Genomic DNA, 18907 nt, shown 5'->3' on the forward strand with positions numbered 1-18907 from the left:
AGGTCCTCTTGGGAGTACAAATGATGAGGTCCTTGAGTCACACTTTAGCCCTCCAGATCCATCTTGAAAAGTCTGTTTTGATCAAGGTTCAATGGATAGATTTTATAGGAACCTCTCTAGATGCCATGACAGCCCGGGCTTACCTACCTGTGAACAGGTTACAAATCTTCAGAATCTTATTGCAAAGATTCAGGTAAGCCTTCAGACTTTGGAAATGAATTGTCTTCAGCTGTTGGGCTATATGGTGGTGTGCATGTTCATGACCCAGCAGTCAGATTGCATCTCTGGTGTTTCCACAGATGGCTCAGGGGAGTCTACATACCAAACAAACCCAATGTTGATAAGCAGATCTCTATTCCCTGTCAGGTTCTGGTCTCATTCATTTGGTGGAAGAAACCCTCCAAAGTCTGTACAGGAGTCCCCTTCTTTCAAACTCCTTCAATCGCCATTGTCACTTCAGATGCATCTCTCTTGGTGTGGGGAGAACATCTTGGTCCTCACACCATCCAGGGAAAATGGTCTCTTAAAGTAAGTCTTCTGCACATCAGCATTATGGAGTTGAGGGCACTATGGAATGCAAGCATCCATTTCCTCCCACTGATGACAGCCAAGTCCATCAAGATCATGACAGACAACCCGGCCACCATGTTCTACAACAATTGTTAGGGCATATTGCACTCCTCCTCACTTTGTGCCAAAGTGATAAAACTCTGGAGTTGGTGCATAGACAACTAGTAGTCATCTCAGCTTCGTATCTGCTGGGTACACAGAACACCACAGCTGACGACCTCAGCAGACACTTCTCCCAGAGTTACAAGTGGCAGCTGGATTCATGAGTCCTTAACAGCATATTTCTAATCTGGGGACTTCCAGAAGTGGAACTTTTTGCTACCACAACCAAGATGCAAGAAGTTTCGTTTGAGAGGGACCCTTGATCCTCAGTCACTGGGAGATATCTTCCTCATTTTATGGACAAAGGGCCTTCTTTATCCTTATCTACCAACACTGTTGCTCTTGAAAGGTCTCAACAAAATCAAGCAGGACAAGGTCAAAGTAATTTTGATTGCATCAGCTTGCCTGAGACAAGTTTGGTATCGTAACCTCATTCCACTTGCTTCAGCCCTTTGCTGCAACTTCCACTCAGCCCCTGTCTGTTGTCTCAGGAGGAGATCAGATACTTCATCTCAACCTGAAGATTCTGTGGCTTCAGGCATGGCTTCTTAATGGTTCTCTGGGACAGAGACTTCCTGTTCTACAAAAATGCAACAGGTGTTGCTAAACAGTAGAAAGAAGTCCGTGTATCATACTTGCCTTCAGAAATGGAGGTGATATTATCTCTGGTGTACCCATCAACATGTTTCTCCTGTCCAGTCTTCTCTTTCCACCATCCCTAAACTACCAGCTAGAATTAAAAAGATCAGGTCTTACTATGAGTTAAGTCAAGATTCACTTGTCAGTTTTTCAGTTTTTACTCATCCCACTACATTGAAATTTCTCAGAGGTCTGATTCATTTTTCTCCACAAATTAGAGAACTAATTTGGGACTACACTAATATGGGACTTGAACTTTGTCTTTAATTATCTAATGAAACACCTTTTTGGGTGATTATCCACATGTTCATTGCTTCACCTATCAGTGAAAACAGTTTTCTTGGTGGCCATCACTTCTGCCAGAAGGGTAGGAGAACAGGTGGCTTTAATAACAATCTCCCATTTATAATGTTCTTTAGGGAAAAGGTCTCCTTATTACCACAGCCAAAGTTTTTACCTATGATGTCTTCTGAGCTTCATGTTAACCAGACTATTCATCTCCCAGCTTTTTTCCCCAAACCACATCAGACTAGGCAGAAAGCTGCCTTCCATACCCTGGATGTTAGAAGAGCATTAGCTTTTTATTTGGACAGAACCAAACCATTCAGAAAGTCTCTCAGAATGTTTGTTTCATTTGCAAAACAGATTCAAAGGATCCACAGTCTTCACCCAGAGGCTTTCAAGATGGATCTCCCACTGTATCCTTTCATGTTATGACTCTGCCAGTATTCAGCTCCCTTGTAGAGTGTTAGCCTATTCTGCAAAGTCTGAATCTACTTCTGTGGTGTTACTAAAGAATGTTTTGGTTGTTGAGGTTTACAAGGCAGCAACCTGGACTTCAACACATACTTTTTCTAAGCACTGTGCCTTGGTGCATGCCTCTAGATCAGCTGGTGTGGTTGGCAAAGCAGTTCTGTCATCAGTACAAGACTCTGTTCTGGATATCCCTCCTCCTTATGGGGATACTGCTCAGGAGTCACCTGAAGTGAAGCACCCATAGGGACACTGCTTGAAGAAGAAGGAGAGGTTACTCACCTTGTGCAGTATGTGAAGTTCTTAGAGATGTGAGTCCCAGTGGGTTCTCCACTACCCACTATCCTTCTCCACTATATTGAAATTTCCTCTGTGGAACTTCATGGTAGAGAAGTTACTAAGGATGGTTTGGCCATGCAGCCCAATATATCCTCACTAGGGGGCATGAGAATGTGTATGGTGCATGTGCAGGCTGAACAGGAACTGCTGCCAAAACTTCTGATCTGGGGTGCATGCATACCTGAAGTGGAACACCCACTTGTGTTATGAGACAGGAAGAACAGAAGCATCTGATGTACTTTCTCTATACGTTCATTATTTTAGATACTTTTATCATGTTCCCTCCTATTTGTCCCCTTCCTAAAGTGATACCCCCAGTCTTTTCAGTCTCTTCACTGAGACTTTCCAGGCCTCTTATCATTCTCATTGCCTTTCTCTGAACCCCCTCTAATTCTGCAATATCCTTTTTTGAGATGGAATGACTAGTTTTGCACACAGTATTCCAGATAAGACCTGTGATACAGGAGGGCCAGAGAGCAGTGGGAGAGTGGTAGAGGGGAAATATACAAACCCTAGGCTAATTAAGGCATGGTTCCCTGTAGACTAGGAAGGGTTGATACAAGTTAATTGGAGCACCTGTAGTCAATTAAGGCCCTGTCAGGAACCTAATAAACCCCTCTGCTTCAGGCAGTCACGGGGGAGGAGGAAGGAGAGAGGATTGGAGCTTGGAGGTGTGTTGTGAGATTTGAAAGACCAGGGTACCGAAATAAGGGAGACCCTGCCCCAGCAGGACAGAGAGACTCCCTCCCCCAGTGTCTAAGGACTGAGGGTAACCCCACCCAAGGGGGAAGATGGTAAGAAACCCATAGGGGGTGAGACGGGTTGGGGTGAGGAGCAAACCCAGGTCCCTCTCCCACTTCCCTCCTCTACTACCTTCCTGGGCTACTAGTGGGGCCCTTGGTGCCCAAGTACAGGAGGAAGGGGTGGTGTCTTAGCCCCCCTGAAGAAAAGCATGGGACCCACCATATGAACATTGGCCATCTTGTCACAGACCATATGATTGATTCATTGATGGCATTATTACTGTTTTCCATATTATTCACCACTGTGTTCCTTAAGTGTCTAACAGCTTGGGTTTTTTCATTTTGTTTTTGTTTTTTATTACAACTGCACATTGAGCAGAGGTCTTCATTGAGCAATCCAGTGAGACCCAAGTCCCTTTCCTGAATTGATACAATTAATTTAGAATGCTGTGAAGTATGTGAACAGTTAATTTTTCACCCATAATGTGCATTACTTTGCATTTATGCTGAACTGCCATCTGCCATCATGTAGCCTTTTCACCTACCTTGGTTAAATTCCTCTGAAGCTCCTCCTACCTATTGTAGTGTAAAACCTTAATAGCAACCTGAGCAGTGTTAATGCAGAATAGCATGGTATTGTCTATGAGGATCCCACTCTAGGGATGTGTGAAAGGTCAGGACCTTCTGCATAGTGGTGTCTATTGGGGCTACACAGATGCTATTTCAAGGATGCTGATGTTTTGGACTGTGAATATATAGAAACTGCATTCCCAATCACCCTTCAGTTCCTTTTCTATGCTGATGCAGATGGCCCTCCTTACACAATGTTTCACTAAGAGTATATGATTTTGTGCCCATACCCTGAACTCCTGCCAAAAGAAGTTTGGTTTCCATTTGAACAAATCTCATAGTTTTGTTTTTTTTTAATTTTTCAAACTACACAGCCAGAAAAAGCCAGACTCTGTAGTTTAGGTGTTAAAACGAATCCATTTACAAATACCTCGACTTCTTGTAGATTATATGATAGATCCAGAGAAAGCAGTCTCTGCTGCATATTTAAACTTATGATTGTTTGAGTGTCTCTATCTTAAAGCCTGGATATACATTGCATAAAATCTAAAGCAGTTTCCATTGCATGTCTGAGAAATTATTCAATCCAGGAGATATGAAGAGCTGCTATTTGGAGTTCTGTTTGTACTTTTACACAACATTGCTCTCTTGAGTTGGTGGCTAAAACTAATGATTAATTCAGAAATGTAGTGCACAGTCTCAGGTGTTCTTCACTCCATCCTCCTTTGAGATTTGCACTGCTAGTTAAAGTTGTTGAAGTGAGAATTCATACAGAACATATGTGAAGGGGAACTATATTTATCTGCACATATTCCTACTTTTTAATCCTTCTTTACTAGTATTTAGCATTTTCTGTTGGTATTGTTTTGTAGAGAAAGGAAATGAAAGGTGGATGAGTTGCATTTCCTTATGTACTCGTATGGTATGTCTACACTTTGAGCTGGGGCTATAATTCCCAGCTCAAGGAAACATACCCCCAGTAGCTCTGATTGAGCTAGTGGGCTAAAATAGAATATAGCCATAAAGGCATGCATGACTGGCAGGGACGTGGGGTGGGGCTAGCTGCCGCGAGTATGTGTCTATCATCTTGGATGGCATTGTACTTGGAGTGACTAGTGCCTCCTACTCGCACAGCTGCGGCTACACTCTATTTTTAGTGTGTTAGCTTCATCAGAACCAGCATAGGTAAGTCTCTTTGAGCTGGGAATTACATCCTCAGCTCGAAGTATAGGCATATTTTCAGTTTGAATCTGTATGGCTTCATTCAACATTGCTACAAAATGGGTTCTGAGCTATTGTTCCAGGGCATATGTATCACAGAAATGTGGATCCATACAAACTATGTACTAGAGGAACTACATCTATTTGGTAATTAACCTTTCTTTAGTTTACTTCAATGGCTCTGAATCTTCATCTTTGCAGAATTAAAATTTGCTTCTCAAATTCTTGCACTATTTATAACTTGGAATAAAAAGTGAAATTGGAATCTGAGTTCACTTTTCAGAGTGAACACTTGGTTATCAAATTCTTAGATTGTCTGCATCATAAATAGCTTCAGTATTAAACATTGCTAATATGAAAGTATCTTATGAATTACAGGGAAGCAAGGAGAGTTTCTGTTGTTCAATCTAAAAAAGAAAGTGAAAATCAGAAAATGAAAGAAGATTTAATTAAAGCTCAGGTAATAGATATTGATAGTATCAGTACTGCATACAGTATGTATTTTTAGGGTTACAGTTGTTCTTTGATTGCATATGTCCATTCAATTCAGGTATGTGAGCATCCAGCGCATCAGTGGCGGAGGGTTTTCCCTTGCACTACTCATAGGGTCAGCACATGTGCTATTTGTAACTTTGATACAAATTTGCCCAAGTTTCAGCCAAAAAAAAATGTTCTGGCTAGATTCACAAGAGGACTTGGGCACCATTTACCTTATAGCTAGAAAAGGAAGAGGTGATGGTGGTCACACCCTCCTTATAACTTTTACCCCAGTGATTAGGGCACTTATCTAGCATGTGGGAGACCCAAGTTCAAATCCCTGCTCCAATGAATACTTAATTATTTATCTGAAGTGGAACAGCTTCAGCACGACAGACAGAGAGATCTGCCCCTATATAGCCCTGTGATGAGGGCACTCTCCTGTGGGAGACCCAAGTTTAAATCTCTGCTTTGCATCAACCAGAAGAGGAAATTAAATGTGCATCTCCCACCTGTGTTCCTAGTGCAGGGGTAGGCAACCTATGGCACAGGTGCCGAAGGCGGCACGCGAGTTGGTTTTCAGTGGCACTCACATTGCCCAGGTCCTGAAGATCATCCTTCAGCGCTGTAGTATTGTATCAACAATTAATCCTATATTATTACATAAGGACAAATATAGATTAGTATTCTTGAATTTACTTAGAATAAATATGAGTCAAGATTTATGAAAACAGTATTATCTATTGATGCATTTCTCATGCACTGCAGCATGACAGCTATTTAAGATAGCTATTACAATATGGCTCAGTGTTTCAGACTAAGCTGTGAGGTACATAGGTTGTTATTTTATTGAAAAAACTATTCTAGTTATTAGAATATAACTTTATTTGGCAGAAAATAGTTGCAATTGCTACCTTCTCATACACTATGGTTTTCCCAGTCATCACTGAGCTGGTAAAGTGGAAGAAAAAAAATCAAGAGATTTTTAACTTGGATATTAATTACTAAATATAAATCCAGGGCTGGTCTCATAGATTCAAAGGCTAAAAATAAAGAAATCACAAGATGTAAACAAATATTCTTTATATATTATAGGAAAATCTTCAAGTTCTTGAAAGAGAGAAGAAAAACCTTGAGGAAAAGTTACAAAAAGCTTTAGAGGTACTTGGCAAGTTGAGAGGTTTTTGATGGAAATTGTATTTATATTATCTGGTTTAATCAGAAAAATTCTACAAAAAGTATTAAAGTTTAGTTATGAATTTATGGCTGTTCAGATCCTGAAAAAATGCAAATGAAAGGGCATGGAAATGAGCTGAATAAAACATGGATACCTTAAATGGCTGAGATATCTTTTAGATATGCTTAAGATCAGAGAATTGTTTTACTAAAAAAACAAGGAAACAATGGTTTTCTAAGTTCCTGCTTTCCTGTAAGAATGAGCAGTTTATATTATCACTAAGTTAATGGTTATTCTAGAAATAAGAAATGTTTTCAAGTCCTTTTTTGAGTGATTCCACGTATGCCTTCTACTCTTGGTGTGTACACACGCCAAGCACAGTTGTAGGAAATTTTTCCCACGGCAGTGCCTGTTTGGGAACCTGGAGTGGCCTCTGCTGCCTCATGCCAGTGTGTGCAGGTATAAAGGTGGAGGTGTCCCTGGCTCCCCTTAGTTTCTTCTTACCACCTGTGATAGTTATTGGAATTTGTTGGTCTTGCTTTAGCAAGTTACCTCTGTGTTATAGTTGTATATATCTCTCTGTATAGTTCTTAGTGTTAGTTAGTAATAGATAAACTTTTGTTTAGTGGCAATTAGTTTTCTCGGTTCCCCAGTTTTGGGGTTTGTTTGTTGGTACTGAGGAATGCCTCAGTAACCAGGCTTCAAGCCTAGTCTTTTGTGCTTGAAATTGATGCCCACGAGCAATCCACACTCTAGTTGTTTAAGGTGTCTGGGTGAGTTTCACATTAGGGTGCCAGAATTGTAAGGATTTTAAGCCAAGGACCAAAAAAGATCAGGAGGTCAATCTGAAGTTTCTTTTGATGGAGGCTGCTCTGAGACCACCTTCAGAGCCTTCTTGGTCAGAGAAGATACTGAGCACTTTGGAGTCCATGTGAAATGCACCTCCAGTGCTGACTGAGTTCTGGCACTGCTTGCCCTCTCCGATGCTCAGGAAGAAACACAAGGCTTCTAAGGATGCTTCTGGGAGAAGCAGATCACAGATTCCTAAGTCTGCAAAGAAAGGGGACAAACTGTTGAGTAGAGTGCAGTCTAAGTCAAAGTGCTCCTTCACTCTCTTATGTACTAAGATGGCACTGTTGACGCTGGTGCTGGGGCCTGAAGAAGTGCTTTAACTGTCTGAGGCACCATCTTCATCTCTTGCACATGGACAGAAAGTATTGCAGTACCACTTATGCCAGATGTGTAGGCAGCTGCAGAAGACTTGTTGAGCTTTTTGTTGCTGGTGTCCCTGGCAGTACAAAAGATCACTCCTACAGCAGGGGCACTGGAATGGGGGGCTTAGGGGGCTGTGGCCCTCCTACTTTCTGAAAATGGAGGGGCCTGGCCTGTCCGCTTTTGGCCAAAGGCCCTGCCCCTGTTCCTCCTCTTCCCTCTGAGACCCCCCTCCTCACACCAGGCTGGTAGCTGGAGCCCTGCTGGGGAGCCCAGGCAGCTGTGGGGAGCCACGGACCCGGCATCTGCCCTGGGAAGAGGAGCTGGGGGGCAGGGACACAGGCTGGGGGCTGTTCTCGGCTGGCCCTCCAGCCCTGCTCTTGCTTGTAACTTGGCTGGAGGCAGGGCCTCTGGGGGAAGAGGAGGGAGGGGGGTAGGCCATGGAGGAGGCAGCACCAGTAGACCACTCAGTGCCACCCTCCTCGGTGCAGTGCCCAATACTGTGTCAACCTCCTGTGTCCTGGACCTCTCATCCATCATTAATGTCATAAGAAAATCCAACAATGATGGCTTCTCTTAATTCTTCTGTGGATTCTTCTTCTGGTCTCTGGCTTCCACAGGGATGGCCCCTCTGTGGTCAGGAGAAGATGATTCTTCTTCTTCTGACTCAGAGGTTGGCTCTTATGTCTCCCAGCCACAGAGTGTCTCACCACTCCCCTCATAGACCTTACCACCTGGGGTACTTGTGAGATCCTGTGACTGGTGCTGGCATGGACCTTTCTGGAACCCATGGGGGTTTCACCCCATTTCAAGACACCTCCACATCATTCACATTCAGTTTCCTTGACTAGACATGGAGTCATCTCATTGAACCCCTCCTGATCCTGCACCAGGTTTCAGGCTTGGTACCAAGCATGAGGAAGGGGTTCAGGAGGATCCTTAGGGGCAATTATCAGAGGAGGCCCAGCCTCAACCTGTGTTAGCTTCATCCTTTTCCTCTTCCCTAGGTGAATCAGTTTCCTCCAGAGTGTCTTTACTTTCCTTGTGGTGACAACAGAGCTCACCAGGAGCTCTTAACAAGGGGGGCCTCTGGCTTGGACATTCAAGTAGAGGAGGTTTGGGAATCTTCTCATCCTCTCATTGACATTCTGGCCACAGCTTGTCCATCTCCTGTGGCTCTACTGATCAATGAAGTGATTTTAGAGCCCAACAAGTCTTTCTGTTTAACTCCCTCCTCACAGATGATAAACTTCATAGCTTAAAGGACTCCAGGGTGACTCCGAACTCATTGGATATATATACACTTCTGCCCCCTCAAGGGAGCACTTTTGTCCACAGCAGTCCCACAAATCTATTCTTGCATCTTGCCAGGGCACGAGACAAGCATTCTGATGGGTTGATTGAGGACGTCAGACCAATCTCTATTATCCAAGTTTCTCCTTCTCCTTTGTGAACCATCTATCCCACTACATCAGTGCTTGGTCCCAAATTACTTTGGACCAATGGGTCTGATCTACTATGGAAGTGGGATACACCTTTCAATTTGTATCTTCCCCTTCTTCCCACCCTCCCTCTCTGTCTCTCTTCAGGGACCACTCTCAAGAGGAGTTCCTTCTCCAGGAGATTCAATCTTTCCTTTGGATGGGAGCCGTAGTAGATATTTCACAATGTCACAGAGGAACAGAATTTTAGTCCCAGTGGTTTCTAATACTGATAGCTAAGGGAGGTCTCAGGCTAATTATGAGGGAGCAGAGAAATTGCCATCCAGCACAGCGGGGGTTAAAGAAAACATTTGGGTTCAGCTAGCCCCACTCTGCTATACCTGCAGCCAATGTCAAGTCTGGAGGAGGGAGAAAAGAAGGGAGCCTAGCTCAACTGGGGGCTGACTGGCAAGGAGGCAAGAGTTCTCTGCCTGCTTGCCAAAAGGGACGGATCAGTGACCGACCGCCAGCTAGCACAGCCATTTGAGGAAAGTTAGGGCTCCCCTGCCAAGGGGAGGCTCCAAATAAGCCCAGCACTCAGGTGACTGGACTAGTGGGGCCACACCCAAAATTGAAGAGATGTGTAGGAAGTAAGTCAGAGAGTGGGTTTTGACTCCTGTCATGAGGGAGACCCCATCTTCCCTGTTCAGGAGCTGATCTACACAGGCCCCTGGTCTGGGACCTGGTATAGAGTGAGGGTCTTGGTCTCCATACCACTACCTCTGACCTTACAGACTGAAAGAACAATAATCTAGCCACTAGGCTGCCCAGCCATGAAAGACCCTATCACACCAATTTTAGACCTGTTGTCAACTCAACAGATAACTAAAAAAAGATAAGGTTTCATATCATCCTGCTGGCTTCCATTATCCCTTCCTTGGATCCTGGAGACTGGTATGCTGCCCTTGACTTAAAGGATGCCTATTTCCATATGGCAATTTCTCAGGGCCACAGGAAGTATCTCAGGTCCCTGGTAAGCCATTCTCACTATGTGTACACTGTGCTGCTTTATGACCTGTCAGCAGCTCCTTGGGTTTTTACAAAATGTATGGCAGCAGAAGCTGCTTCCTGAGAAAGTTAGGAGTGCAGATCTATCCCTATCTGGATGACTGGCTTGTGAGTGGCCATTTCAGGATTCATGTACTGTCCAATGTATCCAGTCAACTTTCAATGCACTGGGTCTGTTGATCATCTCAGAAAAGTTGATCCTCTCCCTTGTTCAGAGGATAGAATTTATAGGAGCAGTACTGGACTCTACTCAAGCCAGAGCTTTCCTTCAGAGTCAAGGTTTCAGACAATTTGATCCATCATTTTAGATCTCCAGGCCTACCCAATCATGACAACACAAAATTGTCTGAGGCTTCTGGGTCATGTGGTCTCTTGCTTGTAGATAGTTTTGTATACCAGATTGTGTCTCGGGAATCTCCAAGATTGGCTGGCCTCTGCATTCTCACTGAGCAGTCACACTCTGAACACTATGCTGAAGGTGCCTCCTTACATTTTAGCCTCTCTAGATTGGTGGACAAACACTGCCAATGTATGTGTAGATGTTCTTTTTGTCCTTTCTAAACTGTCACTAATGTTAATCATGGATGTAACTGCCCTGGGTTTGGGGGGCTCAACTGGGTACCCTTCAGACACAGGGATTATGGTCCACAAAAGACCTGGCTCTATACATAAATGTCAGGAAGTTGAGAACTATCTAACTGGTGTGAGAGGCTTTCCTAGCCCACATCAAGGGAAAAATCCTGTTCACTCTCACAGACAACACTGTGGCAATGTTCTATATCAAAAGGCAAGGAGGCACCTGCTTGACCCTGCTCTGCCAAGAGGCAATTCATCTATGGGATTTTTGTATTGCCATTCTATTGATCTCAAAGTCTCTTACCTTCCAGGGTTATAGAATGACCTTGCAGATCACCTAAGCAGGTCTTTTACAAGTTATCACATGGTCTCTCCATCCAGAAATAGCCAGGTACATTTTCCAGCTGTAGAGGACTCCCCAGGAAGACCTGTTTGCAATGAGAACCTACAGGAAGTGCCAGCACATTTGCTCCCTGCAAGATCGCAGTCTGGATTCCCTCATGGTTGCTTTCCTGTTGCCCTGGAGAGGCAGGCTCCTGTACTCTTTTCCACCAATCCCACTCCTTCATAGAGTGTTGCTAAAAATCAGAAATGACCATGCTTGAATCATACTTATAGCCCCAGCTTGGCCTTAGCAGCACTGGTTCTCCACCCTCCTGTCCCTATCAGTGGAAGCACCGATATTGCTCCCACTGGACCCAAAAATAATTTCTTAAAACCATTGTTGTTTACTCCACCCAGACTTGCAGGCATTTCATTTAACAGTCCGGATGATCCATGGCTAGACCCTCAAAAAGAGTCTTGTTCAAAAGAGGTTCATGATGTATTGTTGAGTAGTAGAAAGCCATCTAAGAGGTGTACTCAACTTGCTAAGTGAAAGCTATTCTCTATCTGGTGCAGACAATCTGGAATCTCGATGACACATTCTTCAATCTGGCATATCCTCAGAGTTGGTTATTAGCTGCTAGGTGGACTTTGAGAGAACTATCTCAGCTTTGTACCCTGAGGTTGATAATTGCTCTATATTTTCTAATAAGATATTGAAAGGCTTGGAATGGTTGTACCCTCATGTACAAGATATTGTTCCCCCATGGGACTTGAACTTGCTTTTGTCAAAGCTTATGGGGTTTCCCTTTGAGCCTTTAGCTACCTGGTCCTTGCTTCATCTTTCAATGAAGGTAGAATTTTGGTGGCCATCACTTCTGCCTGGAGGGTGGGTGAGCTACATGAGTTAATGTCTGGCCCTCCTTATGCAATTTTCTTTAAAATCAAGGTTTACCTGTGTCCTCATCTAAAATTTGTTTGGAAAGTGATGTCTAACTTCCATATCAACCAGGCCATTTACCTATCTACCTGCTTTCTTCCTGAAGTCTCACTTGAATAAAGATGAGGAATGGCTGCACACGCTGGATGTCAGGGGAGCGTTGATGTTCTGCCTCAACAAGTTCAAGCCATTCTGCTTGTCTTTGCAGCTGTTAGTGGCAGTCACAGACAGGATGAAAGGGCACCCAGTCTTTTCTCAGAGGACTTCATCTTGGGGTACGTCTACACTACAAGACTATTTCGAATCTACTTAATTCGAATTTGTGGAATCGACCTTATGAAGTTGAATTTGTGTATCCACACTAAATACACTAATTCGACTGTCTGAGTCCACAGTAACGGGGCCAGCATCGACTTTGGAAGCGGTGCACTGTGGGAAGCTATCCCACAGTTCCCACACTCCCCGCTGCCCATTGGAATCCTGGGATTTCCCCCCAATGCATGCTGGGGGGAAAAATGTGTCGAGGGTGGTTTTGGGTAACTGTCATTATTGAACCGTCACTCCCGCCCTCTCTCATTGAAAGCGCCGGCGGGAAATCTGTTCGCGCCCTTCTCTGGTCGGTTACAGCTCGGACGCCACAGCACTGCGAGCATGGAGCCCGCTGCGATCATCGCTGCACTTATGGCCGTTGTCAACTCCTCGCACCTTATCGTCCACCTCTTCCACAGTCAGCTGCTGAGAAATCGGGCGAGGAGGCTCCGGCAGCGCGGTGAGGACAGGAAGTCACAGAGTGGCGCAGACCTGTCACAAAGCAGGGTACGCCGCGCAGTGGAGATCATGGTGGCAATGGGTCAAGTTCATGGTGTGGAACGGCGATTCTGGGCCCGGGAAACAAGCACGGACTGGTGGGACCGCATAGTGCTGCAGGTCTGGGATGAATCACAGTGGCTGCGAAACTTCAGGATGCATAAGGGCACTTTCCTTGAACTCTGTGACTTGCTGTCCCCTGCCCTGAAGCGCCAGGACACCTGGATGCGAGCAGCCCTGACTGTGCAGAAGCGAGTGGCCATAGCCCTCTGGAAACTTGCAACGCCAGACAGCTACCGGTCAGTAGCGAACCACTTTGGCGTGGGCAAATCTACCGTAGGGCTTGCTGTGATTCAAGTAGCCCACGCAATTGTTGAGCAACTGTTCTCAAAGGTAGTGACCCTGGGAAACGTCCAGGTCGTCATAGATGGCTTCGGCGCGATGGGATTCCCAAACTGCGGTGGGGCTATAGATGGGACTCACATCCCTATCCTGGGACCGGCCCACCAGGCCAGCGAGTACATTAACCAAAAGGGCTACTTTTCTATGGTGCTGCAAGCACTGGTGGACCATAGGGGACGTTTTACCAACATCTACGTCGGGTGGCCGGGCAAGGTTCATGACGCGCGTGTGTTCAGGAACTCTGGTCTGTTTAAACGCCTCCAGGCAGGTACTTTCTTCCCAGACCACAAAGTAACGGTTGGGGATGTGCAGATGCCTACAGTGATCCTCGGGGACCCAGCCTACCCGCTAATGCCCTGGCTCATGAAGCCCTATACAGGCGCCTTGGACAGTGAGAAGGAACTCTTCAACTACCGGCTGAGCAAGTGCACAATGGTGGTGGAGATCTCAAGGGGAGATGGCGGAGCTTACTGACTCGCTCGGACCTCAGCGAAAAAAATATCCCCGTTGTTATTGCTGCTTGCTGTGTGCTCCACAATCTCTGTGAGAGCAAGGGCGAGACCTTTATGGCTGGATGGGAGGTTGAGGCCAATCGCCTGGCTGCTGATTACGCTCAGCCAGACAGCCGTGCCGATAGAAGATCCCAGCGGGAAGCGCTGTGCATCCGGGAGGCTTTGAAAGCTAGGTTCCTCGGAGAGCAGGGTAACCTATGACTCTCCAGTTGATTTACAGAGAAGCTGAACCTGAGCCTGTTTCAGTGACTGTTGACTTCGATCTGCGGTTACATACCCCGTTCTCCAGGTTTCCCCCCTTCCAACACACGTTTTAAAATAACTTTAATGGAACACTGATTATTAATAAAGTTTTCTTTAATTATGAATTCCTGTTCAAGGGTTGAAACATGGACGCGGACTGTGGTGGGTACGGTGTGCACTGATGTCCAGACCGCTTCTACACTAGAGGAATGACAGGCTCCTGCTCCTACAGCGGTCTCTGGGGGGAGGACGGTTGCAGGTGGGTGTGCAGGAAGGGGTGGGTTTGCAGGAAGGGGTGAGGGGTGCCGTCTTTGGGACGGAGTTTGGATGCAGGCTCTGGACTGGGGGTTGGGGCGTAGGAAGGGGTGAGGGGTGTGTGGGAAGGGTGAGTATGTGTCCGTGGATGAGGGCTCCTGCTGGAGCTCAGGGCATCGGAGAGGCTCGTGGCTAGGGGGGAAGGGCATGGTAAGGGCAGCCTGCCTTGCCATTTGTGGATGTCAGGCGCTAGGACCCTGGGGCAGCATACACCTCACAGACTGACCCGGGGCAGCATTCACCTCCCAGAATGACCCTAGTGCCTAGTGACTGCAGTCTGTGTGTGTCCTGCTGTTGATCCTGCCCCCAAGTCTGTACCCTGGTAATGGAGGCTGTCCTATGCAATTAAAAAACCCCTCCCCCCCTTCACACAAAGTCTTCTGACAAGGAAAACGTGACGGAAACAGTGAATAACAACAAACTACTTTTAATACTCAACTACACAGTGGGGGGATGAAACTTGGATTTGGGACTGGGTGATCCAGGAAGGGAAGCACTTCTCATACTTTAGGGAATGAGAGCTGTTTGGTACATGAGCGCTCTGCTGGGGTGGAGTGACAGTTTTCACGGCCCCTAGCGCCCCTCCTTCTTGTGATTTTTGGTGAGGGGGGGACAGGACTTTGTGGCGGGGGAAGGCGGTTGCAGATACAGTTCAGGGGGGCTCTCTGCTCCTGCCTGCGGTCCTGCAGAACATCTACAAGGCGCCGGAGCGTGTCCGTTTGCTCCCTCATTAGCCCAAGCAGCGTTTGAGTCGCCTGCTGGTCTTCCTGCCGCCACCTGTCCTCCCGTTCGCTGTGTGAGCGCTGGTGCTGACATAGGGTCTCCCTCCATTGTCTCTGCTCGGCCGCCTCGGCTCTGGAGCAAGCCATCAGTTCAGAGAACATGTCGTCCCTAGTCTTTTTCTTTCGCCGCCTAATCTGCGCCAGCCTCTGTGAGGGGGATGCCGGGGCAGTTCGTGAAAGAGCCGCAGCTGTGTGATGGGAAAAAGGAAGTGATTTCCTTGAAAAGATACATGTTTGCGAACACTGAACACAGTCTAGTCAGTTTCTGTGAACAAGACCATACAGGGCACCTAGTCTCACGAGCTCTCAGGACAAGTTCGAGATTTCGGAATACGCTTTCATTGGCTGCAGTCTTGCACAGGAGATCGGACAAGCGGGGCGGGACAGCTGAATCAGTGTAGCAGCCAGGCCTGGTAAGCACTACACTATAGGCTGCTTAACAGTTAATGGATAGCTGTGCCCTCCCGCTGAAGGCAATCTGTAAAGCATAAAGTCTGACCCTGTTCCAGCCCCTCGTGGCTGTGCACGGGAAAGATCACTGTATGCTTTTCCTCTGTGGCCTCCAACACGTGGCTGTTAAATGAAGGTCATTGCTATGCAAAGTAAAAGTCAAGCATTCACAATAGTAACAGTACACTAATTGCCCTAATTAGATGCAGCAGTCGCCGAACGAGATTACCCTGAGGCGGGTCTCTCGGAGAGAGAGAGGGAGAGGATGCTGCTCGAATCCCTGCACAGACCAGGACCGTACGCTGCAATGCTGGTGGAGGCAATGATTCCGCTGTACATTAGGATGGCCTGGCGCGGAAGAGTGTGCTTCCACGGAGCACCAAATAAGGCACCTCTCCCCAGGAACCTGCTGCGGAGACTTTTCGAGCTGCTCTCCGAGAGCTTCGTGGAACTGTCCCAAGAGGATTTCTGTTCCATCCCTATATGTGTGGACCTTCTCTTTATATAGTTTTTTAAGGAAAAATTTTTATATAGTTTTTACATATTTTTTATTCCTGTTTTTAAAAAAATAAATGTTTCCATGTTTATAGCACTTACCGACTGATCCTTCCCCTAATTCTGAGTCCGGGTTAACGGCCGGGGAGGGTTGGTAGGGGATCTCTGTGAGGGTGATGAAGAGATCCTGGCTGTCGGGGAAAGCGGTATTGTAAGCGCTGTCGCCTGCGTCGTCCTCCACAAACCCTTCCTCATCTTCCCCATCGGCGAACATCGCCGAGGAACTGCCCCTCGACACTATCCCATACTCAGAGTCCACGGTCACTGGTGGGGCAGTGGTGGCAGACCCACCTAGAATGGCATGCAGTGCCTCGTAGAAGCGGCATGTCTGGGGCTGTGCTCCGGAGCGTCCGTTTGCTGCTCTGACTTTTTGGTAGCCTTGTCTCAGGTCCTTGATTTTCACGCGGCACTGCGTTGTATCCCGGCTGTATCCTCTGAGTGCCATGGCTTTGGAGACCTTCTCGTAGGTCTTTGCATTCTGTTTGTTGGAGCGCAGCTCAGAAAGCACAGACTCATCGCCCCACACAGCGATCAGATCCAGGACTTCACGGTCTGTCCATGCTGGGGACCTCTTTCTATTCTGGGATTGCATGGACTCCTCTGCTGGAGAGCTCTGCATCGTTGCAGGTGCTGCTGAGCTCGCCCCGATGTCCAACCAGGACATGAGATTCAAAGTGCCCAGACAGGAAAAGGAATTCAAATTTTCCCAGGTTGTTTCCTGTGTGGCTGGTCAGAGAATCCAAGCTTGGACTGCTGTCCAGAGCGTCAACAGAGTGGTGCACTGTGGGATAGCTCCCGGAGCTAGTAAGTTCGATTTGCATCCACACCTAGCCTAATTCGAGATAGCCATGTCGAATTTAGCGCTACTCCCCTCGTCGGAGTGGAGTACCGAATTCGAACTAAAGAGCCCTCTAGGTCGAATTAAACGGCTTCCTGGTGTGGACGGTTGAGCGGTTAATTCGAATTAACGCTGCTAAATTCGATTTAAAGTCCTAGTGTAGACCAGGCCTTGGATAGCTTCTTGTATTCACTTATGCAATAACTTGGCTAATGTTACCCAAACCAAGCAGAGTGACAGCACAATCAACAAGATCATAGGTGGGCTCTGTGGTCTTTACGGCTCAAGTGCTTATCCTGGACATTTGTAGGGCTGTGTGACGGGGTGTATAAATCCCTCACTGGACAGGAGGGGGTTAAGGAGCAACTCTGGGCTAAGGAGGCCTCACCCGTCTGCCCTTGCCAAGCATGCTCGGGTAGGAGGAGGGGTTTAAAGGCTGCTGGATGGCTAAGTCAGGGGCTATCAGGCCAGGGAGAAGGACATGCATTAGGAACTCCAGGGAAGGATGAGAGCGGAGCCCACACCAAGCCAAGGAATGAGGGAACTGCAACACCTAGAGACTGGGACCAGGGATGAAAGCCTGGAAGGCAATGTGCTCCAGGGACAGATGGTGGCTGGCTGGGATGCAGAGGGAGGTCGGAAGTGACCCAAGGAAGCTGACTTGAGGCTAACTCAAGGAACCAATGGATGAGCAAAGCAAAACCAGCCTCTCAGGGCCCTGAGTCAAAATCTGGCAGAGTGGGAGGGCCCAGGTTCCCCTACCCTGCCAGTGAACTGTAACTATTGTAACTGCCACATTGGGTCCTAACCGCTGGGAGGGAGCTGCTGCCTCCTGCGCACAACTGGTGGAGAATGAAGGCAGTCTCACCCAGGTCTGTGGAGAGACTGAGAGAGAGAGAAAAAAGAAGGGGAAAAATACAGAAAACATAAAGGAAAAGAGAGAAAAAGGGACCAAAAGAAGGAGCACTATGGAGATGGAGAAGCTGCTGAAGTGGCTGGCCAACAGGCAGCAACAACAGGCAGTGCAGCAGCAATTATAGCAGATGCAGTTGTTTCAGCAGATGGCCACCCATCAGCAACAGTGGGCCATGCAACAACAGCAGCAGCAACAGCTTATCTGAGTGTTGGCTGCCGAGCAACAAGAGCAGCAACAATGCCTGATTCAACCAGTAGCTGTCCTCTTTCAACAGCAGGGGTCTAGCAACAACCTGGGGGCAGAAGGCCCAAATGCTGTGGTTACAGGTACATAAAAACATAAGAACGGCCATACTGGGTCAGACCAAAGGTCTGTCTAGCACAGTATCCTGTCTTCTGACAGTGGCCAATGCCAGGTGCTTCAGAGGGAATGAACAGAACAGGTAATCATCAAGTGATCCATCCATCTCTTGTCACCCAATCCCAACTTCTGGCAAGCAGAGGCTAGGGACACCATCCCTGCCCATCCTGGCTAATACCCATTGGTGGACCTATCCTCCTAGTTCTTTTTTTAACCCTGTTGTAGTCTTGTCCTTCACAACAGCCTCTGGCAAAGAGTTCCACAGGTTGACTGTGTGTTGTGTGAAGAAATGCTTCCTTTTGTTTGTTTTAAACTTGCTGTCTATTAATGTTGTTTGGTGACTCCTAATTCTTGTGTTACGAGAAGAAGTAAATAACACTTCCTTATTTACTTTCTCCACACCAGTCATGATTTTATAGATCTCTATCATATCCCCCCTTAGTCATCTCTTTTCCAAGCTGAAAAGTCCCAGTCTTATTAAACTCTCTTCGTATGGAAGCTGTTCCATACCCCTAATCATTTTTGTTGCCCTTTTCTGTACCTTTTTCAATTCCAATATATCTGCATGCAGTATTTAAGATGTCATTCAAAATGT

At 46.7% G+C, this 18907-nt stretch overlaps 1 protein-coding gene across 1 annotated transcript in view; it reads left to right on the forward strand.

Moving 5' to 3' along the window:
• CCDC7 (coiled-coil domain containing 7) overlaps window positions 1-18907 on the forward strand; it is a gene marked incomplete at its 3' end in the record, with an annotated part of 176426 nt that overhangs the window by 115079 nt on the left and 42440 nt on the right. The window contains exons 16-17 of the mRNA XM_045004155.1: window positions 5316-5397; window positions 6510-6575. Coding sequence (XP_044860090.1) covers window positions 5316-5397; window positions 6510-6575 — 148 coding nt within the window. The remainder of the gene's footprint in view (window positions 1-5315; window positions 5398-6509; window positions 6576-18907) is intronic.

Source organism: Mauremys mutica, chromosome 2 (assembly GCF_020497125.1).
Source record: "Mauremys mutica isolate MM-2020 ecotype Southern chromosome 2, ASM2049712v1, whole genome shotgun sequence".
Taxonomy (NCBI): Eukaryota; Metazoa; Chordata; order Testudines; family Geoemydidae; genus Mauremys; species Mauremys mutica.